The 25,146-nt window shown below is 51.2% G+C and overlaps 1 protein-coding gene across 1 annotated transcript in view; it reads right to left on the bottom strand.

The window, feature by feature from the left end:
• ADCY1 (adenylate cyclase 1) overlaps nucleotides 1-25,146 on the bottom strand; it is a 115,984-nt gene that overhangs the window by 76,057 nt on the left and 14,781 nt on the right. Inside the window, exons 2-3 of the mRNA XM_029233845.1 lie at nucleotides 18,739-18,888; nucleotides 80-198 (exon numbers count right to left, since the gene is read on the bottom strand). Of these exons, the coding sequence (XP_029089678.1) occupies nucleotides 80-198; nucleotides 18,739-18,852 (233 nt within the window). The 5' untranslated portion in view covers nucleotides 18,853-18,888. The remainder of the gene's footprint in view (nucleotides 1-79; nucleotides 199-18,738; nucleotides 18,889-25,146) is intronic.

Genomic DNA, 25,146 nt, shown 5'->3' on the forward strand with positions numbered 1-25,146 from the left:
CCCCCCCCCCCCCCACCTCCATCCCCTCCCACCTGTGCTCCCTAGGCCCATCGCAGGGCCAAGCCAGTGCCAGCCCTACCTCACGTTGTCATGCCGCTGGATGTAGATCTTGTGGAAAATCCTCTCGGGGGGCTTCAGGAAGTCCTCCTTCATCTCCATGGCGACGTTCCGGGGCAGGAGACTCATGAGCAGCCGCTCCTGGACAGGAGAGACAGGCCCACGTGACACGGCAGCTCCCCCCGACGATTCCTTGACACGCCCACCCCAGTGACCTTGGTGCCGAGAAGCTGCCCTCCACGAGGGGCCTCGGACCCTCCTCACACGTGACCGGCACGTGGTCCAGTCCCACGGACCCTCCCAGCCCCAGGTGGGTCGTGAGCAGGCCTGGGCTGTCACCGCACAGGTAACCCGCGCCCAGAGCACTGCACAGGCACCAGCATCGCCTCCAGAACACCCGACCCGCCCGTGAGCCCCAGCTTCAGTGAGCAGCGGGTCACAGGGAGGGAGTGTCACTGCCGCCGAGCAGACCTGTCCAACGCGCCCCAACAGGGACCTCGAGGTGGGCTACGAAAGCACCTGTGCCCCAACAGACAGGGGCCCGTGTTCACACAGAGATGAGTGGCTTTGGACACACTGTGGCATTTCCCCCCGGTCTTGTCTTCTGATTTCCCCCGATCTGCGGGAGACAAACATTTTCCTCCCCCACCCACCCCCGTCCCCACCAGAGGATGGAGCAAACGTCTGGGCTTATCCACAGGAGCCGTGCCGCCCTGGGGACGCTGTCGCCCTTCCGGGACCTCAGTTTCCTCCTCTGGCCTCCACTCCTCCTCCTCTTGGTGGATCCGCCCCTGGCCTCAGACCCACTGGCCACACTGTATCTGAAAAACTGTGTTCTAGACACTTGGAGTGAGGCCCCACTCCTCCCTCCCACTCTGCTTCAGAAAGCAAACAGAAGAACGGAATTTAGATCCTGCTTGGAATCAGGTAGGACATCTTACTTACAAGGGTGAACATGGGGCAGGGAGGGGGCACAAGAAGCCCCTCCCTCTCTCCAGCAGCCCCCAGGCCGGGCCCACAGCCCCTCGGCCTAGGCCTGTCCGGTCAATGGAGGAGGTTCCGACAGGGCCACATGGATGTCTGGCATCGCCCACCCGGAGCAGGGTCTGGGTGCAGCCACCAGGCCCTGAGACCCTCCTAGACCGCAGGTCCACCCTGCAGTGTGAGACCACATCCCTGACCGGGGGCAGACGCTCCTCTGCGTGACACCCTCTGAAGGACAATCAGAGCAGCAGTAGGGCAACAGTCACAGACCCTAAAAGCCCAGCCCGCCTCCCGGCCTGGGGTGTGGGTGTCAGGGCTTCACCGCGTTGGCTCCAGGTGACACATTTATTTTAAGATGGGAGAATGTATCTGATGCACTGGAAGAGTCTCCCCAGGCGACGCATCCCCACATACACTTCTGAGGAGGGAGGCCAGGCCCAGGCCCGCCAGACGCCAGGTGCAGCGGAGCGTGTTTGCCCAGGCAAGCCAGGCTGTGGCCGGGGCCCTGGGTCCTGAGCGAGGCCCGTGTCTATGCTGGGGGCCCCACCCACTGCGGTCCCCACGAGGCTCCAGGCTGGACAGACCTCCACACTCAGGAGGGACATCGCAAGAGCGCAGCTGTCCATGGCCACACGGGGAGAGGACCCTCTGAGACAGAAGTGCCGGTCCGAGCGTGTGTTCGGGGGCAGCCTCAGGGACGGAAAGCCCCACTGCCCAGGGCACGGGAGCTGGTGTGTGACCTGAGCCTGCATGGGAGGACGTCGGCCATTCCTTAGCAGAGGGGCCTCTGGGGACAAGCCCGAGCGCGGCCCATGGAGAGGAGCCTCTGCAGGTGGCCGGCTGTCCTGAGGTGGAGGGAACTCGGCAGGGGGCTCACTCGGGCCACCATCAAAGGACCACCTGGAAGGTTCCAGAGACTGTCACCGCCCTGAGATGCAAGATGGGAAAACAAAAGCATCTGGACGACAGGGCAGGCCGCCCAGGAAGGGCCCTGGGAACACACAGGGCAGCTGTGCCCTCTCCCGCAGCCCCAGTGTTGTGGGCGTCTACAACCCTGGGCCCCTGCACCCCAGAGCCCCGCACAGAGGTGTTGGGGAAAAGGCGAGTCCCAGGGCCTGCAAGACAGCTGCCTGGCCTCACATCCTGGCTCTGCCTCTCGGAGCGGTTAGTCAAGCTCCGTCACAATCCCATCCCGTCTGTCAGGGCAAAAATCACACCAACTTCCTCAGCAGGGTGTTCTGAGAAGGGGACGAACATCTCAGGCCCTGGCTGACCCTCAGGGGTCCCTACTTGGTACCGCGCCTCCCAGCACCTCCGGTGACAGCTCTTCACGGCTTCTCTCTCTTGTCTCCTGCATCTTTGAAATCTGTCACCTGCACCTGGAAAACCAGTCAGGTGCTGCCCAAGCCAAATCAAACAAGCGAAACTGTGCTTCCCCGGCGCCCGTCTCACTCCTTCCTGCACCATCGGTGATCTGCACATGCCCTGTCTCACAGCCTCGGAACCGACCGCTCTCCGTGAGCGAGCCACAGCCTCCCCCTGGGGGCCCCTGCGGAAGGGAGCCCGCCCCACTCTTGGTCTCTCCATCACCTCGGCTGCCCAGCACCATCTGGAGTTAGAACGGGGAAACCGAGGCAGCCACCAGGAGGGAAGGAAGGACTGAAAAGGCAGAGGGACACTGACCGGCCCCAGACTCAAGAGGTGATGAAGAGGCAGGTGCCAATCCCAGAGGACAGAGGAGAAGGCTGCTGGTGGCCCAGGTGTGCACAACCAGCGAGTGAGGGGTGCCGGACACATGGCTGCGGCAGAGTCAGTGCTGTCCCCAGATCCCTTCTCCACCAGCACCACAATCCAGCCCCTTATTCTCACTGGGGGACTTGGAGACCTGGAGTGAAGACTACATTGCCCAGCTTCCTGTGCAGCTAGATGTGGCCAAGGAGATAGGAGTTGAAGGGTCCTGTGGAAGCTTCTGGAATATTCCCTAAGGACAGCTTGTTCTTCTTCCCTCTTCTCTGCTGCTGCTGGGGATACAGTCGTGATGGCTGGATCTATACCGACCATCGTTGTTCAGGAGGATGAAGGCCACACACCAGCGATGGCAGAGACCATTTAACTGGATGGAGACTGGGGTGTGAGGGCTACACGGATCAGATCTGCCACATCGGCCATAAAGTGCCTTCCCCGGAATACGTATGTAAGAGACAAGAGTTATCTCACCTGGGGAAGCCACTGTCATATGAAGTTCCTAAATGCAGGTTGTATTTCTGACCAAGGGCCCAGCATGAACTCCATCCACAGGATTAGTGATAGTGCCTAAAGCCAGCACACATTAATAATCGAGACTAGAGAGAAGTACACAACCTCTCCCACGGGGAGCAAAGCAGCCACGTGAAAAGATCAAGCACCCATCCCCGATTAAAAACAAAAAAAAAAATCCAGCAAACAACCTAAGACAAAGTAGCTCACTGACATCATAAAGATAAGACCTGAAATCCAATTCCAAACACAGCCCTAAAGCCTCAGGCAGCAATGAAACCTTCATTACATTAGGAGCAGACAGCTACGCTAATGAGTTCTAACCAGTGAAATAAGATACAAAGCCAGAAATCAAAGGGACAAATTTATGACTATGGATCATATAAAATATCCCAGCGTCCTATGAAGGCTATATAAAAACCTCAGTGTTTTTCTTGATTATCAAAAATGGGACTTAAACGTATTATCCTTAATAAACATTAGATATTTAAACAACAATTGTGAGGACTCTGCTTCCGGAAAGATGGAGCTGTACTTTTCCCTGCCCCCCCCACTAAGTACACCAAAAGTCCGGGACATTACACATAAAACAGTCATCCAAGGCTGTGAAAGGCAGAGAGGAGGTGGCAGAAACCTCAGGACCAGGGATGGCATGGAGATAAGTCCTTGGACTTTGTTTTTGCCTCACATAACCCAGACTGAGTGCTGGACATGTGGGTGGCCCAGAGACGCCGACAGGCATGGCAGTAAAGCTCCAACAAAAGTCGGCCCTCTCTAATCAAAGGATCAGGATAGGGGCAGCCTTGTGAGGAAACTGCTATACAAGAATGGTCCCACTCCAGGCACACCTCCAAACATATCTGCAAACCTCCACCCTCCCCAGGCTGGGAGGAAGCACCAACCCCAGGCTGGGGTGTCAGAGAGGCCATGCAGGGGCCCCTGCCTTTGGCCTCCCCCATCTGGTAACACGCAGCACACCTCTCACACTGTTCCACATAGTCCGTGAAGACCAAAGGCTTTCCTGCTCCTTCCAAGTCACAAGCCAGAACTCTCTCCTGCACAGCAGTAAGGAGGTATCCCACCCCCATGAACCCCAACGGAGGCCCAGTGTGGAGCCTGGACTCACAGCCCCACTAGGAAGTACTGGGGTGGTGGTCCCCACTTTCAAAGAAGACACAGAGTCTCATAGGTAATACCCCAACTGTCCAGGTTCCAATCAGAAATCACTCATCATACAAAGAACCAGAACAATCTCAACGAATGAAGATAGTCAACAGACACCGACACCAAACGACAGTATAACCAGAATAACTAACAAGATTTGAAAGCGGTCATCCTAAGGATGATTCAACGAACAACTACAAACATGTCTGAAAAAGCGAGAAAACAGAAACTCTCAGCAAAGAAATAGAAGACACAAAAAAAGAATCAAATGGAAATTTTAGAACTGGAAAAAGATCTGAAATTAAAAGCTCAACAGATGGCAACAACAACAGAATGGGGAGGACAGGGGAAAGCTCAGTGAACTTGAAGACGAAACAGTAGAAATTAACCAAACTGAAAAACAGAATGGAAAAATAATAGAAGAGAAGAAACAACCCAGACGTCCATCAACGGATGAATGGATAAACACAGCGTGGTCCATCCACACAGTGGAATACTATTCAGCTATAACAGGAATGAAGCACTGACCCATGCTACAACATGGATGCACCCTGAGAACAGTACGCAAAGTGAAAGAAGCCAGACACAAAAGGCCACATACTGTGTGATTCCATTTATTGCTACATGAAATGTCCTGAGCAGGCAAACCCACAGAGACAGAACATAGATTAGTGGCGTCTAGGTCTGGGAAGAGCGGATGGGGGGTGATCACGAATGGGTACAGGTTTCTTTTGGGGGCAATGAAAATATTCAAAAATTAGATTATTGTGATGGTTACACACTCAAAATATCAAAGAAAACGTTTAGTTGTTTTGAACTTTACATTGAACTTAATAGTACTGATACATAAACTATAGATCAATAGGCTTTTTTAAATTAAAAATAAATAACAACTATAGTGGTTTCAAAAGATGCTGTGAATGAGTCAGACCTCTTTAAAAATCCATCCTATATCACTGAAAAGGAAATTTGCTTCCTCTTGATAAATTTCCTCACAATGGGAAATCAAAATTGTCCCATTTACCTTGTTAGGATGACAACTGAATATGTGCTTTGTAAACAGCTGTAGGTAATTTTAGAAATACGAATTAATAATGGTATTTGAGGAATATCAGGGCCTTTGGAGCAGTGGCCTGTGCAGTCAGGTCAAGGACGCGATCTCAGGGGTAGGACCTTCCAAGCCCAGGCTCCCTGGCTGGGCTATGGGGAACGGCAGGAAAGGAGGCCCCCAAGGAGCTAAGGGGTGACCTTCAGAGGCCTCTCACCCCCCTTCCCTGGGATCACCAGCTCTGACAGGCTCAGACCTAAGGGTTAGACCCCGGTGGGGAGCTGTGATCACCTAAGGCTCCCAGGTGGTCCCTGCCCCCCCAGTGGAGCAGCCCTTCCAGCTCTACCCCAACTCCCACCAAGCTGAAGGAAGACAGAGCTGCAGCTTACCAACCTGCCAGCCCTGACTGGAAAATAATACCTGTGTGCCCCACCCCCATTCGCTTTATGAATGCCACCCACTGCTCCCCATCTCCCAGCCCCTACCTGGCAAACTCCTACACATCCTTCAAAGCCCCAACCAAATACTCTTCCAATGCACATCCCAGCCCCCCTGCACATAGCATGCCCCTCGGACACGCCCATCCTCCAGTTGGGCCTCCCCACAGGGGCCAACTGCTGCTGCTCTCTGTCTCCCATCCAGTTACACCACATCTTGCTGAGACCAGGTTCCCTCCATCCCAGGGTCTCCAGAGCCATGGGCCAAGCATTCAGATGTGCAGAGTCATGAATGACTACCCCCACAGGGATTCCAGCTGGGCCTCTCCCAACCCACTCAGGCACCAAGAGGCAAAGGGCCTCGGGGCTGACACCACTCATGAACGCAAGACTGGGGACACAGGGGCTGCTCCCCTGCATGTCAGTCTGAGCTGCATAACTGAGATTCTGGAATCCTAGCTCCATCCTCCAGAATCATGAGCAAGGTTATCCTGCACTCAAGAGGAGTTTCTGTCCTATGGATGATCAGCTTGGAAAGGTGTTTTCCTTCGAAGTTTGTAGGACTCAGCTGTCAAACCACTGGGGCCTGGTGATGACTTTTTGGCAAACTTTTCATTACTGAGTCCATCGTTTTAATGATCATAGGATGTTTCAGGCTTTCTTTTTCTTCTAGAATCAGTTTTAGTAACTAACACCATTCTGGGAATTTGTCCATTTTGTCTAAGTTTTCAAATATTCTGGCAAAAAAAGAAAAAACCTCTTAGTGTTTCCCTCTCATCTATTTTTAACCTGGCTTTATCCCTAGGGCGTGTGCTTTCCCATCCCGGATCATCTCGTACCTGCTCTTTCTTCTTGGTCAGTCTCTCTAAAGTTTTTCTGTGTCAAAGAACCAATTTTTGATGCTTTTGTCTGAAACTGAAAGAGTCCTGTTAAAAGACCCCTCACAGCCCTTTGGAATACTTTAATCCAGATATCAATCAACCCAAAACATCTGTGTGAGCCTTTTTTTGTGGCTGAAGAGACACGAGGATGTAAAGGGAGAAAGCGGGCCACAGCTGGTTTGGAGGGGATTCTGGGCTTTGGCCTCTGCTCTCCTCACTCTGCCACCAACGGCTTTGTCACTTGCGTTATTGGCCTTCCCACATCATTTAAATTCTCCGAGCCAGCCCCAGTTCTCGGATTTACAAAACGGAACAAAGTTTTTACATGCTTAACTGCAATACAGGGGCCTGAAATTAGTTTTAAAGATCTAAGAACCCAGAGGAGAGAACACCTTCTGATCAAACACATTCCTCTCTTCTGCCACAACCCCGCGGGACAGGACAGTCGGGCAGCCCTGCGTAGGGGCCGCTGTCTGTTTTGATTCGGTGGGAGGAGGGGGTCACTGACAACTCAGGTAGCTTTTTCAAAATATAGCAGAGAAGCTTCTAGAAGTAGAGTGCATCCAATGAAGCAGACAGGCCCCCTGCCCAACCTCTCCCCTCTGGTTCTGCGGGCTGCCCTGGGGAGGACAGAACGCTTCTAATATTCCCACTTGTGAAAACGCTGGAGGAGGCCTTGCTCTTGGAGACTGGTCTGGGGAGACCATGCCTGTCCGTGTCTGCAGGGAACAGGGCAGGAGATAAAGAAACACTCAGATTTTGTAGCCAAAGCAGTTGGACTTTCTTTTAAAATAGCAACTGCAGGGCTATTAATTCTAAACCATATGGGAGGGGAGGAGATGCTCCCGATTTCTGGCACAATTATCACTGTCTTCTCAGTGTTGCTGCAAAAATCAGTGATTACAGGCACGGAATACCCACGGGTCCTTCCTGGCTGCAGGCGGGTGAGAGGTAAGAGCTCACAGTGGCATCCTTACCTAAGTCAGTCAGAGACTCTTCCCAAGGTTTGAGGTGAAGCGCACCCTAAAATCTACATAACTGAATCACTTTGCTGTATACCTGAAACTAACCCAGTATTGTAAACCAACTATACTTCAATAAAAAAAAAGAAGCAACCGATCAACCTGGGCGAGAACAACGTTGGCATCAGATTTGTACAGAGTGGGGAAGGGCCTGCGAATCCCGTCTAAGTTACTGCCCGGGATTCTGCAGTGGGAGCCATGCTTCTCAACAATTTCCATCTGCTGATTCCTGTCCCGGAACAAAAGGGTCCAGCAGCTGGGACAGGCGAGGGTTCTAAGGTTGCGTGTCTGCATTTCACAGCAGGTCCCTCACTGGCCCCACCCGCAAACCCTGGCCGGCCAGTGGTGGCCACACAAACGCAGGCCTGTCCTGCAGGTGCATCCCAGAGAGAGGACGTCTAGGGGGGCTCCGGAGAAACTCCTGCTTCGGGTCATGAAGCACAATCTCGTCCTGCCTACAGAAGCCTCCTCGGCGTACCTGGGTGGACACGCATCCGGGGAGAGAGGAAAGAACAACCTGCCCGGCTTCTAGGGCAAGTCCTACCTCCACACTGACCCCCCCAACCTGCGTCTGACCAGCTCTCTGTCCTGCTCAGACACATCAGGGGCCCCGCCACGCGGTCCGGTGTGCCACCTTCCACCGAGGGCAAAGTCCTGCCTCCCTCTCACCTTCTCCCATCTCCTTCCAGCTGAGGCCACAACAAGCTACACGCCGCCCCTTGACCACCAAGCACATGCCCCGCCCCGTCTCACCCCTCATGCGCCTCCCTGACTCGGCCTTGCTCGAGGACCCCATTCCCAGCCCCTGCAGCCCAAACCCAGCATCTCCCTGCCTCCCCCCAGAAGCCTGTGGGGCACAGCTGCCGCCACACAGTGGTCCTTCTGGAGCTGGACGCCCCACCCCACCCCCTCCCAGAACTGGACCACGTCCGCAGCATCCTCTCCCAGAACCCCCTTCCAGAACCAGGGTGCACCAACAATATCCCCTCACATCACCTAGGGTGCCGCCTTACTGGGTCAGGGCCTGGAGAAGACTGGAAGCGGCTATGGAACTGGATTGCTCTGTTACTTGAGTTGAAGCATGAAAACACAGACAAGCCCATATGGTCAGGGCGTCCCTCACCTGCAACTCAGGGGGCTGAGGTTTTCACACTGATACGGAGGTGTGAGTTGGGCAGAGCTGCCTGGCCACCTTCAGGCTCCCCTGGCCTGGCCAGGCCGTCCCCTGGCAGGCTTTGATGTACCGAGTGCCTACTGGTGCTTGAGAGCCCTGAAGAGGTGGCTGAGCCCCACTTGAGCCCGAGTGCTTGCCTTCTGCCCCCCAAAGAGACAGGGCTCCCTGAGCTAAGAACAGGCGTCCCAGCCAGAGGCAGGGAGTAACCTGAGTGCCAGGGACAAGGCCTCCCAGGGAGAGAGTTGTCCGGTGATACGACCCGCGGGTTCCAATCAAAAAAATATAGCAAGTCAGGATACTGCCTCGCCCCCTCTCAGGACCAGCCAAGGGAACTCACGGGGGTGGCCCAACCGCACTTCTGCATTTCGTGCGCTCAGCTTTCCCAGCAACAGACGAAACCACAGAGGAAAATGACTGATACGGTGGAATACGTGAAAGATTGAGGTTTTACACAAAGAAAAGCAGAGCTAGAGGAACAGACTTGGGGAACACCAGTCTTTCCCTAGTGAGTGGCTCGTTCAAACCCACAGGAAAGTCAGAGCATGAATGGGCAGAGGATCAAAACACGTGCTCCACAGAGAAACACAACCTGTAAGCACGCATAGAAAAGTGGCCACCGCACGAGGAACCGGCATCTGAGTAAACGGGGGGTACCGAGTTCTAACAGGAAGAGAGGAGGGAAGGAGGGACGGAGGGAGGGGGAAAGTGGGTCACGTGCAACACTGGGGATACACACCAGAACCCTGAACGCTGGGCCCACCCCAGCTTTCCCAGCCATGGGACTGGGCAGGCCTGAGAATCTGCATTTCTGGCAGGCTCCCTCTGACGCCAACCCTGTCGGCCCCAGGACCCCACTCAACCACTGCTACCCAGAGCTGGGTGTAACTAAGTATTACTTATAAGATAAAATGAAGCACAACGTGTTTTGGAAAATACCCAGGACATGGAGAGAAATGACACTGTAATATTTGCACTCCTGAGAATGTAACCAAGGATACTTCAAGTCTATATGAATAAAGATGCTTATAAGAAACATTTTTAAAAACATGGTGTCTAAAAGTCGGATTCGGAGACCTGCATGAAGACGAGGAAGCAGCAGCTGTCTTAGGTTACCTTTAGGGCACCAGTGGATACACCTGTGGGAAATGTTAAGTCAAAATGCAGAAAATAAAATTATGTATACGCCAAAATGACGAAGATGAGGGGAGAGAATGTGCATAAGGACGGAAACTTGAAAATACAGAGCACTCAGCTGGGTTCATGGGATTGGGTGACATTTACCATTTTGCACATTTCCTGCTTAAGAACATCAGGTCGGCGGTTAGAACTCAGACCCGTCGCTGAGCTTCCGTGAGTCTGGGACTGAGAAGCTCCTTGCTCTCGGAGCTGCAGAGAGGTGACACACGTACAGCGGCAAAGGCTAGGTTCGCAGCAAGCACGAGTGCTTGCTCGGCCACTGTGTTCCCTGGACGGGAGTGTGCGTGCAGGGGGAGGGACGTGCACTTGCGGAACCCACACACGCAGGCAGCAAGAGTGGCCACACCACGGCCAGCACCCTCGCCATCAACAGATGGGAACCACTGGAGGGGCAGAGGGCACACCAAGCATTCGAAAATGTTTTAAGGGTAGATGCTAGACAGTCTATAGGAAAGGCAGCAAGAGTAAGAAAAGAAATGCAAGACAGAACCAGAGAAAGCGGATCCAGAGAAAACCATAATTTGAAAAGATACATGCACCCCAATGTTCATAGCAGCACTATTTACAATAGCCAAGACATGGAAGCAACCTAAGTGCCCCTTGATAGATGAATGGATAAAGAAGGTGTGGTACAGTTTCAAGATGGCGGAGTAGAAGGACGTCCACTCACTCCCTCTTGTGAGAGCACCGAATCACAACTAACTGCTGGACAACCATCGACAGGAAGACACTGGAACTCACCAGAAAATACACCCCACATCCAAAGACAAAGGAGAAGCTGCAGTGAGACGGCAGGAGAGGCGCAATCACAATAAAATCAAACCCCATAACTGCTGGGTGGGTGACTCACAAACTAGAGAACAATTATACCACAGAAGTCCACCCACTGGAGTGAAGGTTCTGAGCCCCACGTCAGGCTTCCCAACCTGGGGGTCTGGCAACGGAAGGAGGAATCCCTAGAGAATCAGACTTTCAAGCCTGGTGGGATTTGACTGCAGGACTTCGCCAGGACTGGGGGAAACAGAGACTCCACTCTTGGAGGGCACACACAAAGTAGTGTGCGCATCGGGACCCAGGGGAAGGAGCAGTGACCCCATAGGAGACTGAACCAGACCTACCTGCTAGTGTTGGAGGGTCTCCTGCAGAGGCGGGGGGCGGCTGTGGCTCACCGTGGGGACAAGGACACTGGCAGCAGAAGTTCTGGGAAGTACTCCTTGGCATGAACCTTCCCGGAGTCTGCCATTAGCCCCACCAAAGAGCCTGTAGGGTCCAGTGCTGGGTCGCCTCAGGCCAAACACCAACAAGGAGGGAATTCAGCCCCACCCATCAGCAGACAAGTGGATTAAAGTTTTACTGAGCTCTGCCCACCAGAGCAACAGCCAGCTCTACCCACCACCAGTCCCTCCCATCAGGAAGCTTGCACAAGCCTCTTAGATAGCCTCATCCACCAGAGGGCAGACAGCAGAAGCAAGAAGAACTACAGTTCTACAGCCTGTGTAACAAGAACCACACTCACAGAAATATAGATAAAATGAAAAGGCAGAGGACTATGTACCAGATGAAGGAACAAGATAAAACCCCAGAAAAACAACTAAATGAAGTGGAGATAGGCAACTTTCCAGAAAAAGAATTCAGAATAATGATAGTGAAGATGGAGATAGGCAACTTTCCAGAAAAAGAATTCAGAATAATGATAGTGAAGATGATCCAGGACCTAAGAAAAAGAATGGAGGCAAAGATCGAGAAGATGCAAGAAACGTTTAACAAACACCTAGAAGAATTAAAGAACTAACAAACAGAGATGAACAATACAATAACTGAAATGAAAAATACACTAGAAGGAATCAATAGCAGAATAACTGAGGCAGAAGAACGGATAAGTGACCTGGAAGACAGAATGCTGGAATTCACTGCTGTGGAACAGAATAAAGAAAAAAGAATAAAAAAGAATGAAGGCAGCCTAAGAGACCTCTGGGACAACATTAAACACACCAACGTTCTCATTATAGGCGTCCCAGAAGGAGAATAGAGAGAGAAAGGACCCAAGAAAATATTTGAAGAGATTATAGTCGAAAATTTCCCTAACATGGGAAAGGAAAGAGCCACCCAAGTCCAGGAAGCACAGAGAGTCCCAGGAGGATAAATCCAAGGAGAAACACGCTGAGACATATAGTAAGCAAATTGACAAAAATTAAACACAAAGAAAAATTATTAAAAGCACAAGGGAAAAATGACAAATAATATACAAAGGAACTCCCATAAGGTTAACAGCTGATTTCTCAGCAGAAACTCTACAAACCAGGAGGGAGTGGCATGATATATTTAAAGTGATGAACGGGAAGAAACTACAACCAAGGTTACTCTACCTGGCAAGGATCTCATTCACATTCGACAGAGAAATCAAAAGCTTTACAGACAAGCAAAAGCTAAAAGAATTCAGCATCACCAAACCAGCGCTACAACAAATGCTAAAGGAACTTCTCTAAGTGGGAAACACAAGAGGAGAAAAGGACCTACGAAAACAAACCCAGAACAATTAAGAAAATGGTATTAGAAATATAAATATCAATAATTACCTTAAACGTGAATGGATTAAATGCTCCAAACAAAAGACACAGGCTCGCTGAATGGATACAAAAACAAGACCCATATATATGCTGTCTACAAGAGACCCACTTCAGACCTAGGGACATATACAGACTGAAAGTGAGGGGATGCAAAAAGATGTTCCATGCAAAAGGAAATCAAAAAAAAGCTGGAGTAGCAATACTCATACCAGATAAAATAGACTTTAAAGTAAAGAATGTTACAAGAGACAAGGAAGGACACTACATAATGATCAAGGGATCGATCCAAGAAGGATATAACAATTATAAATATATATGCACCCAACACAGGAGCACCTCAATACATAAGGCAAATGTTAACAGCTATAAAAGAGGAAATCGGCAGTAACACAATAATAGTGGGGGACTTTAACATCTCACTTACACCAATGGACAGATCACCCAGACAGAAAATTAATAAGGAAACAGAAGCTTTAAATGACACAATAGACCAAACAGATTTAAATGATATTTATAGGACATTGATCTGAAAATAGCAGATTACACTTTCCTCTCAAGTGCACATGGAACATTCTCCAGGATAGATCACATTTTGGGTCACAAATCAAGCCTCGGTAAATTTAAGAAAAATGAAATCATATCAAGCATCTTTTCCGACCACTACACTATGATATTAGAAATCAATTACAAGGGAAAAAAAGGTGAGAAACACAAATACATGGAGACTAAACAATACATTACTAAATAACCAAGAGATCAGTGAAGAGATCAAAGAGGAAGTCAAAAAATACCTAGAGACAAATGACAATGAAGACACGATGATCCAAAACCTATGGGATGCAGCAAAAGCAGTTCTAAGAGGGAAGTTTATAGCTATACAAGCCTACCTCAAGAAACAAGAAAAATCTCAAATAAGCAATCTAACCTTATACCTAAAGGAACCAGAGAAAGAAGAACAAACAAAACCCAAAGTTAGTAGAAGGAAAGAAATCATAAAGATCAGAGCAGAAATAAATGAAATAGAAACAAAGAAAACAATAGCAAAGATAAATAAAACTAAAAGCTGGTTCTTTGAGAAGATAAACAAAATTGATAAACCTTTAGCCAAACTCGTCAAGAAAAAGAGGGAGAGGACTCAAATCAATAAAATTAGAAATGAAAAAGAAGTTACAACGAACACCGCAGAAATACAAAGCATCATAAGAGACTACAAGCAGCTCTATGCCAATAAAATGGACAACCTGGAAGAAATGGACAAATTCTTAGAAAGGTATAACCTTCCAAGACTGAAGCAGGAAGTAATAGAAAATATGAACAGACCAATCACAAGTAATGACATTGAAACTGTGGTTAAAAATCTTCCAACAAACCGAAGTCCAGGACCAGATGGCTTCACAGGTGAATTCTACCAAACATTTAGAAAAGAGCTAACACCCACCCTTCTCAAACCCTTGAAAAAAATTGCAGGGGAAGGAACATTCCAAAACTCATTCTATGAGGCCACCATCACTCTGATACCAAAACCAGACAAAGATACTACAAAAAAAGAAAATTACACACCAATATCACCGATGAATACAGATGCAAAAATCCTCAACAAAATACTAGCAAACCGAATCCAACAACACATTAAAAGGATCATACACCATGATCAATTGGGATTTATCCCAGGGATGCAAGGATTCTTCAATATACGCAAATCCACCAATGTGATATGCCATATTAACAAACTGAAGAATAAAACCATATGATCATCTCAATAGATGCAGGAAAAGGTTTTGACAAAATTCAACATACACTTATGATAAAAACTCTCCAGAAAGTGGGCATAAAGGGAACCAACCTCAACAAATAAAGGCCAAATATGACAAACCCACAGCAAACATCATTCTCAATTGGTGAAAAACTGAAAGCATCTCCTCTAAGATCAGGAACAAGACAAGGATGTCCACTCTTGCCACTATTATTCAACATAGTTTTGGAAGTCCTAGCTAGCCACGGCAATCAGAGAAGAAAAAGAAATAAAAGAAATACGAATTGGAAAAGAAGAAGTAAAACTGTCACTGTTGGCAGGTGACATGATACTATACATAGAGAATCCTAAAGATGCCACCAGTAAACTACTAGAGCTAATCAATGAATTTGGTAAAGTAGCAGGATACAAAATTAATGCACAAAAATCTCTTGCATTCCTATACACTAACAGCGAAAGATCAGAAAGAGATATTAAGGAAGCAATCCCATTCACCACTGCAATAAAAAGAACAAAATGCCTAGGAATAAACCTACCTAAGGAGGTAAAAGACCTGTACTCAGAAAACTATAAGACACTGATGAAAGAAATCAAAGATGACACAAACAGATGGAGAGATATACCATGTTCTTCAATTGGAAGAATCAATATGGTGAAAATGACTATACTACCCAAAGCAATCCACAGATTCAACGCAATCCTTATCAAATTACCAATGGCAATTTTTACAGAACTAGAACAAAAAATTTTAAATTTGTGCAGAGACAAAAATGACTCCAAATAGCCAAATCAATCTTGAGGGAAAAAAATGGAGCTGGAGGAATCAGACTCCCTGACTTCAGACTATACTACAAAGCTACAGTCATCAAGACAATATGGTACTGGCACAAAAACACAAATATAGATCAATGGAACAGGATAGAAAGCTCAGAGATAAACCCACGCACCTATGGTCAACTAATCTATGACAAAGGAGGCAAGGATATACAATGGAGAAAAGACAGTCTCTTCAATAAGTGGTGCTGGGTAAACTGGACAGGTACATGTAAAAGAATGAAATTAGAACACTCCCTAACATCAAACATAAAAATAAACTCCAAATGGATTAAAGACCTAAATGTAAGACCGGACACTATAAAACTCTTAGAGGAAAACATAGGAAGAACACTCTTTTACATAAATCACAGAAAGATCTTTTTTTTTTTTTGCGGTACATGGGCCTCTCACTGCTGTGGCCTCTCCCGTTGCAGAGCACAGGCTCCGGACGCGCAGGCTCAGGAAGATCTTTTTTGACCCACCTCCTAGAGTAATGGAAATAAAAACAAAAATAAACAAATGGGACCTAGTTAAACTTAAAAGCTTTTGCACAGCAAAGGAAACTATAAACAAGACGAAAAGACAACCCTCAGAATGGGAGAAAATATTTGCAAACGAATCAAAGGACAAAGGATTAATCTCCAAAATATATAAACAGCTCATGCAGCTCAATATTAAAAAAACAAGCAACCCAATCAAAAAATGGGCAGAAGCCCTAAATAGACATTTCTCCAAAGAAGACATACAGATGGCCAAGAAGCACATGAAAAGCTGTTCAACATCACTAATTATTAGAGAAATGCAAATCAAAACTACTATGAGGTATCACCTCACACCAGTTAGAATGGGCATCATATCAGAAAATATACAAACAACAAATGCTGAAGAGGGTGTGGAGAAAAGGGAACCTTCTTGCACTGTTGGTGGGAATGTAAAGTGATACAGCCACTATGGAGAACAGTATGGAGGTTCCTTAAAAAACTAAAAATAGACGTACCATATGACCTAGCAATCCCACTACTGGGCATATACCCTGAGAAAACCATAATTCAAAATGCACCCCAATGTTTACTGCAGTACTATTTACAATAGCCGGGTCATGGAAGCAACCTAAATGCCCATCGACAGATGAATGGATAAAGAAGATGTGGTACATATATACAATGGAATACTACTCAGCCATGAAAAGGAACGAAATTGGGTCCTTTGTAGAGACGTGGATGGACCCAAGGACTGTCACACAGAGTGAAGTAAGTCAGAAAGAGAAAAACAAATATCAGATATTAACACATATATGTGGAATCTAGAAAACTGGTACAGATGAACCAGTTTGCAAGGCAGAAATAGAGACACAGAAGTAGAGAACAAACGTATGGTCACCAAGAGGGGAAAGTGGGGTGGGGGGAGCGGGTGGTGGAGGTGGGATGAATTGGGAGATTGGGATTGACATGTATACAGTAATATGTATAAAATCGATAACTAACAAGAACCTTCTGTATAAAAAAATAAATTAATTAAATTAAATTTTTAAAAAAAGATGTGGAACATATATACAATGGCCTATTACTCAGCCATAAAAAAGAATGAAATAATGTCATAAATAATGTCATTTGCAGCAACATGGCTGGACCTAGAGATTAGCATACTAAATCAGTCAGACAGAGAAAGACAAATATCACTTATATGCGGAATCTTAAAAAATAATACAAATGAACTTATTTACAAAACAGCAATAGTCCCACAGACATAGAAAACAAACTTACGGTTACCAAAGGAGAAGCGGGGGAGGGATAAACTGGGAGTTTGGGATTAACATATACACACTACTATATATAAAACAGATAACCAACAAGGACCTAATGTATAGCACAGGGAGCTATACTCAATATTTTATAATAACCTATGTGGAAAACGAATCTGAAAAAAGTAGGTATATATGTACGTATAAGTGAATCACTTTGCTGTACACCTGAAACTAGCACAACATTGTAAATCAACTCTACTTCAGTAAAAATAAATACTTTTTCTTAAGAAAGTGATTTTTTGAAGAAAGTGGGGAAGGAAGATATTTGAAAGGAGATGGAGAGGACAGAAAAATACAGAGAAAGCAAAGGAAGATTCAGAAACACACAACAATGGCCCCCACGTTGATTTTTCCAGTACTTCAGCCGATGTATTTAAGGGGAGAGGACTCTGAAGAGTCACTTCTGGGATCCCGTGGAGGTGATGAACATAATAAGGCACCAAGCTCAAGGGTCTCTTAGCACCGAAGACTCCCCCTCAGCGCCAATGATGCTGGCATGGGAAAACGTTCAGTGCACAGCCCCAGGAGACGTGTTCTTGATACTTGTGCATGTGTGTGCCAGCACGCTTATACACACACACCCACACGTGCACACACATGCCCACATGCACATCACAAGAGTGCACACAGCCTCACAGACACATATCTCCCACACATACACCACCCACAGACAAAGCCACCCACTGATCCACACACATGATCTAAACATACATATGCCATCTATTTCTAAGTGATATCCAACTTTTACTGTAAATACTAGGCATCATTATAATACCTACAAATGGAAGTGTGTGCGCATTTTTAAACGTACAGTCTGTACTTAACGCCTTGTATTTACAATAATAATAGCATCTCGTTTATAAACCCATCCCATCCACCCTACCCCGGGAACACAAGCCTCCGCCATCAGCACTTTGGGAAAGCACAGGAGTCCAGGTGCTCCCAGCTAAAGGCCTCGCCCAGGGCTCTTGGAGCATCCCCGTGGCCCCAGGACAGCAGCAGAGGAAACGCCACCGAAAGCAGTGAGCCCGTGACATGCAGGTGACAGTAGCTGGGGCAGTGGGAACCCACCCGGCTCCCTCCAAGCCTTTAGATCACAGGGGACAGTGCAGCTGCCCCAGCAGGCCTGGCAGGAGTCGGGCAGGGTGCTCTGCAGCCTCAGGCCAAGCTGCGGGTGTGAGGCTCACATGGTGACCATCACTTCCTAGCAACTCAGCCCCTTCCAGCGGCACCAAGGCCAGCTCTCCTCTGCCTCCACTGAGGCCTGCAAAGCCTCCTGGGCGTCTCGTCCACAGCCCCGTACCTCATGTCACCAACAGTTACACCGAAGCCCAGGGATGACCACAGGTGGCAGTTCTTCTGCCTCTGCTCCCACGCAGCTGTCCCCTCTCCTCTGACCAGCTGAGGGGGCTGGTCCACAGAGACAGAGGGGCCAGCGGGTGCCTGAGGACCCTACCCGACTCCCAGGCGGGCCAGGCTGGGCCTCACTCCCAGTGCCCTTGGTGAGAAGGCTGTGCGGCTCTATGCCCCCCGCCCCGGGCTCCCCATGTCCCTCGGGGCGAAACCCCGGGTACTGACCTGCTTCTCATTCTCATCCTCCAGCCTCAGCCGGTCCTCGATGCAGTTCCGGGCCTGCAGGAAGGCCTTCCTCTGGGAGCGCTCAGCCAGGATCCTCACGAAGACCCCGTACATGTTCACGCCAAGGAAGAGCAGGGCGTTGGCACCGAGCTGGAGGGGAGAGAACATGGCAGAGGGCTACACACAGGGCCCAGCTCAGCAGAGGCTCCTACGCGTCCTCCGACCACCAGCCCATGAAATGACTACGCCAGCCAGACCCACAGTGCCAAGCCGGTTTCACATGGCCACGAGCCAGGCCTCGTCCCTCACCCTGTGCAGGGGTCACCTGTGCTATAAGCTTGTCACGTAACGGAACAGTAGGAAAGGACTCAAGGTGTGTCCCCCGAAATTCACGTGGAAGTCCTCACCCCTAACCCCCCAGCGTGGGCCTGTATTTGGGTCTTTCAAGAGGTAATCAAGTTAAAATGAGGCCGTTAGGCTGGGCCCTAATCCAACATGACTGGTGTCCTTATAAGAAGAGGAGATCAGGACACAGACACGCACGGAGGGAAGACAGGACACAGGGAGAAGATGGCCGTCGACACGCCAAGAAGAAAGGTTTCGGGAGAAACCAGCCTCCAGAAGTGTGAGAAGTAATGTCTGTTGTTTAAGCCACCCAGTATGGGCACTTCGTTACAACAGCCCGAGGAAACCATTATACCCAGAAGTTTTGAACGTGAAGACAGAGTGGTTATTCCCACAAAGGCAACATTTAAAGCTCTGGAGAGAAGCAGTGAAGGAGAGTTGATTAAAAACAAAAAAGAGGGCTTCCCTGGTGGCGCAGTGGTTGAGAGTCCGCCTGCCGATGCAGGGGACACGGGTTCGTGCCCCGGTCTGGGAAGATCCCACATGCCGCGGAGCAGCTGGGCCCGTGAGCCATGGCCGCTGAGCCTGCGCGACCAGAGCCTGTGCTCCGCAACGGGAGAGGCCGCAACAGTGAGAGGCCCGCGTACCGCAAAAAAAAAAAAAAAAAAAAAAAATGGTGCCCACTGTCACCCAGAACACCTCATTGTGACCTGAGCATCTCCATGTGACCTGGGCATCTCCGTGCAACCCAACCATCTCCATGTGACCCCAAGTATCTCCATGTGACCCTGATCATCTTGGCTGTGCCCTTGAACACCTCCAAATCTGAGCGTCCCGCTAGCTGGAGCGTCCATGCTTTAACCCAGTGCGGGGCTGGAACACAATTGCATCTTCAACGCCTGTGCCACCTCTCACAGGCACAGTGGCCAGCACTGGCTGCACCTAGGTGCACTGCAGTGGCCCCCGTACCACGCAGTGTTTTCTGTGTCTAAAGGACCACCTGCTGTATTCTGGGATCAGCTCATGCCAGTCTGTAGATGAAGGCACTTTTCTGGTGGCAGCAGGAAGACCGGCGTATATGAAACAATAAATTGTAGTTTGGTGGAGTCAATATTTAAATGCATACTGAGTGTGTTTAAAACGCCCACAGGCAGTAGTGAACACGTTTCTAAAAATTCAAACAATAGTGAGTCTTTGCACAAAATGTGCTTCTCTCCCAGCAGACCCTTAATCACCTGTGGCTTCTGCACGCCCCTCCCAGCCTCTGTTTAAGGTTTTGAACATGCAGAACATATAACACACAGGACACCTCTCCCGAGATGCCCTCCAGCCCGTCAGCCCCACAGCTTGCGTGACCCCTGCAGTGAAGCCCCCAGCTGTCACTGTCGAGCGGAGTACGCAGTCGGGTGGAGAATAAGGAGTCCAACTGAGGGGCCAGGCGCCCGGGGTCAGCTCAGCACAGGGTACAGGACGCCACAGGTCACACCTGGCAGATGCGGCTTTTCCAGAAAGCAGGGCCTCAGGTAGCCGGTGGCAGAAAAAGGGGGAAGTGCGGGTCCCTACTGAGGTCTGGGCAGAGACATGAGGCATGGGCTGGGGGCAGAAGGGCCAGCAGAGGCTGGGCAGTTTGGTCAAGGGAAAACTCAGGAGCAGGGTGGGAGCGGGCTGGGTCACCGGGAGCCCCACCTTGTCACCTCCTCTACACCCACCTTCTTCACACCTTCCCTTTACTCCGGCCATGGTGACCCCCCCAGGGACACCAAGGCCCAGCCACGTGGTCACTGAGTACCTAGCTGCCCTGCCACACCGTGTGAGCTGCTCACATGGAAAACAGCCCCATGGCACACCCCACAACTGGAGTCTGGCGGGCAGGGTGAGGCGGAAGCAGCGATCTGGGGAGCGGGCAGGTCTCCCCTGCCTGGTGCTCTGCATTCACATTCACACACCCAGGGTGCTTCCACGCGCCCCAGAGATCTTCCCTCAGGAGAGCGAAAGAGGAGGCCGTCCACGAGAAGCTGCCGGCACACCTGCCCCCCTGCATGCCCACACACCCCCAGATCAGCAGCCATGGTGACGGGCACACAGCAACGACAAGAGGCGCAGCCCCTGCCCCCATGGGGCACAGAGAGGTATCAAGACTGGCTTCCTAATCAGTGATCAGGGACGAGGGTGACAAGGCAGAGAGAATCTGGCCCAGAGGTCACCTAGAGAGGGCATTGGTTCACACCGGCACCAGAAGAGAGGGGATGGGGGCAACAGGCTGAGAGGGTTCTGAGCTCGGGGAAGGGTACGTGCCGGGGTGGAGGCTGAGTACCACACCCCAGAGCACGTGGCCACAGGACCACAGGGCGTCCTGGTACTGCCAAGTCCTCACCAACCCCACGGCATCCCTGCTGGCACTACACACACAGGCCCTGAGTAAGGGCAGGCCCCCCGCTGCAGAGGGCGCGGCACACCCAGCAGACCCGCACACCGGGCCTCAGCATCCGGGCCCCCGAGGACCTTCCCACAGCCCACGCTGCCCTGGATGCCAGGGCCCTGCCAGGACCTCAATCCTGCTCCTTTCCCACCCTTGGAAGGCTTGCCCTTCGAGCTCTCTTCCTTGTCTAGCTGAAACTCCACAGCCCAACAGGACAGCCCCCTGCCCCCTCACACTCTGGAATCGAAGCCAGCTCCGTGCACGACCCTGTGCCTGGGGTGCTCCTCCGGCCTCACGGGAATCCTCGTCTGTCCCTCCTCCCCCGGGGACCTCCCTCTGCCCAGCCCAGCCGGTCCCACTGCCCACTGCCCGCGGGGCGCCCCCTCCCCCCTTCAGCTGGGACCCGCAACTTCCAACCATCATCCTTGGCAAGCTCTGATTATTTCTTTCCCCTGAAAATGAGATCCTTCTCTTAACCCCTCTTCCTCTCCCAGGCCTGCCCATTTTTCTCCCCTTTCCAGCAAAACTCCTGAAAAGGCCTCACCTCACCCCCGCCTGGGCCGCACCCCAGCCTGCCTTCCCTTCCACAGTCTCCCTGGGTGGTCTGTCACCAGGTCGGGGCCACCTTCACATCCTGAGCCCAGGCTCAGGTCCCAGTGCCCAGCCCACCGTCAGCTCCCCTCCCCCAGCCCTTTCCCCAGCCTCCTCTGGTCCACGCCTCACACCTGGACCCCCCTCCACCGCAAACTCCACCCCTCGTGGTGTCTCATCCACGCTAACCTTGGGAGCCCAGCCCTGTGCCGAAGACCCCAGATCGACACCTTCAGCTTGGACCAGCCAGCCGTGCCCCTCCCCAGCCCATGCACATCTCCAGCTCAACCTTGCATGGGACAGACCCTGGCAGGACCCCTGGTCGCCCCCAGCACTCACCCCAGTAGCCTCTCCCACCTCAGTGGACCCGGGCCCCTGGAAGCCTCTCAGGCCTGGGCCCATTGCCCCCACCACCAGCAAATCCTCCCACTCCATCTCCAACAGACGGGGCACTGACACCCCGCTGCCGACGGCTGCTTGGCTGCTGAGCTACCTCCTAACCCGCCCTGTGCTTCTCCCAGCTCTGCAGGCTCCCCGCACGGTCCTCTGCTCTGAACCCCTGACCTGCAGTCTTCCTGTGCCCAAAGCCCTCCGTGGCCCAGGCCAGAGGCCCCTACATCCTGTCCTCCTCGTGTCCCCCTGGCCTTGCCTGCTTTCTTAGGGCCTCTGCCCTGCGTCCCTGGGTGGGACACCCTTTCCCACACAGCGCCTGGCTCACCCCCGACCTCCAGGGCCTCCACTCACATGGCACCTTCTCAAAACAGCTGACCTGACCCCTGTGTCTAAAAATGCACACACTCTCACCTGGGCTTTGAGTATTCTCCCACTGACCAGTTCTATTTCTTTCCTTCTTCCTTTCCTTCTATTGTTTTTAGCAGTTACCGTCTTCCAACACGTTATATAACATTAACTCACTTGTCACCTTCCCTGCATGCTGTCTACCCCTCGAGGGGCCTCAGTCTGTCAGGTCCACGACTGATCCGGGAGCCTGGAATAGAGCCTCTCATATCATACCAGGTGCCTGGTATTTCTTGAATGAAGAACTGAGGACACAGGGGTGGTGAGGGGGCTGGGCCCCGTCACATTGCTGGAAAGGGACAGAGGGAGAACTCACACGCAGACACCCCTGCTGCCACCTGCACTGCCCAACCTCTCTCCAGGCTGTCTCGGACGAGATCTGATAAGACTGTGCCCCAACTCCCATATGGCTCGTCAGATGGGCAGTGGGGAGGGACCCCAGCTTTTCCACAATCAAGAGAGGCACATAAGAGGCAAGGCATCAGGCTTCCCTGGTGGCGCAGTGGTTACGAATCCACCTGCCAATGCAGGGGACACTGGTTCAAGCCCTGGTCCGAGAAGATCCCACATACCACGGAGCAACTAAGCCCGCGTGCCACAACTACTGAGCCTGCGCTCTAGAGCCCGCGAGCCACAACTACTGAGCCCACGTGCCACAACTATTGAAGCCCGCGTGCCTAGAGCCCATGCTCCGCAACGAGAAGCCACCGCAATGAGAAGCCCGTGCACCGCAACAAAGAGTAGCCCCCACTCGCCGCAGCTAGAGAAAGCCCGCGTGCAGCAGCAAAGACCCAACACAGGCAAAGATAAAAACAAGTAAACAAATAAATTTATTTTTAAAAATGGATCAAAAATCTAAATATAAGAGCTAGACTGGGAAAAATATAAAAAAAAAAAAAACAAAGAGGCAAGGCATCAACGTGTCCTAGTGTCTGAAAGTGATGTGGCTTCTGGGGCAGGCTGAGCTGGTGGGAGCTGCTGGGACACAGCCCACAGACACATGCACACATGGACCAGATCACGCAGCCCAGGGAACTGCACTGGAGCGTGCAGGGCAGGCCTGGCAGGAGCATCCCCCTCCCAAGCCCTTGCCCTGCAGGCCCCGTGACCTGGGCAGACGGCCAGCAGAGGAAGCACTGCAGGGAAAAGGATGAGATCACCTGGCGACAGGTGTGCATGGCCATGGCAGCTCATCAGCCTCTGCCCACGGGGCAGGCAGCCAACCCCCACCCCACAGTGGGCACTGGGGGTCCCCCGGCCCCTTGGGAAGGCCAGTGTAGAGCAGGGAGAAGCTGGCACCGTGCAGTGGGTGGGCACCTGGGGTCATCAGTCAACATGAATTGTCCAGATGTCCCCTGTGGCGGGCAGGGCTCTCCTGTCCCGGCCACTCCAGGTCCCAGAGGGCCAGGTGAGCCTTGCCGGGGCTGGGAGGAGATGAGCTCTGAGGCTGGATTGAGAACAAACAGGCCTGGTCTGGCACGTGGAATGGAGGCCTTTTCTGAGTCCACAGTGACCACAAAGCTACAGACCCAGGAGGTTAAGGCCACCACCTGGAGGGCACAGGGGGGGAGGGGGGCTAGACCTTCTGTCTGTGTCCCCTCATCCGAGTGGCCCAGCTGGGGACTTCCGGGACACCCACTCTGTCGGTCAGACGTGTGTTCAGAATCACTGATTCAGTGACTGCAGGAAACCACGACGAAGCGCATCTTTCTCTTAACCGTGACGTATCGATGGTACTCGCAGCGCTTCCCAATATTTTGCCACTCTTGTGACACAGGGCAAAGACTTGGAGGGAGAATTCCTCATCAGGTGTTTACATCCCTGCAGTTGGCCTGCACTCAGGAGGGCACACAACTGCTCTCCAGCCGGAGGGCCCTCGCCCGCTGCCCCCCAAACCCCACACGCCCTGCAGACGGAATCACACGCCCAGGTCTTGGCTAGTTTCTCAGGCAGGGCTGGGAGCCCTCATCAAGTGAGCATCTCCTGGGCACCAGGAGTTCTAAACACCGCCGGCACTTCGCCATCCCACGTCCCTGCTCCCTCCCTGGCACGCCACCCTAGAGCTCGTTCAAGACCCTCACCTTCCACCCTGGCCCCCAGGCCCCACTGCGCTGCCCTCAGCTCTCCCCCTGCCGCTCAGCACGAGGTCGCAGCAGCTTCGCTTCCTGCACAACCAACAGGGCTCACTGCCCCCCACCCCTTTACATGCACCTGAACGTTGCATCATTATGATGTTTTTTTTTTTTTTTTTTTTT

Source organism: Monodon monoceros, unplaced genomic scaffold (assembly GCF_005190385.1).
Source record: "Monodon monoceros isolate NGI ecotype Baffin Bay Population unplaced genomic scaffold, NGI_Narwhal_1 Super_Scaffold_2, whole genome shotgun sequence".
NCBI lineage: Eukaryota > Metazoa > Chordata > Mammalia > Artiodactyla > Monodontidae > Monodon > Monodon monoceros.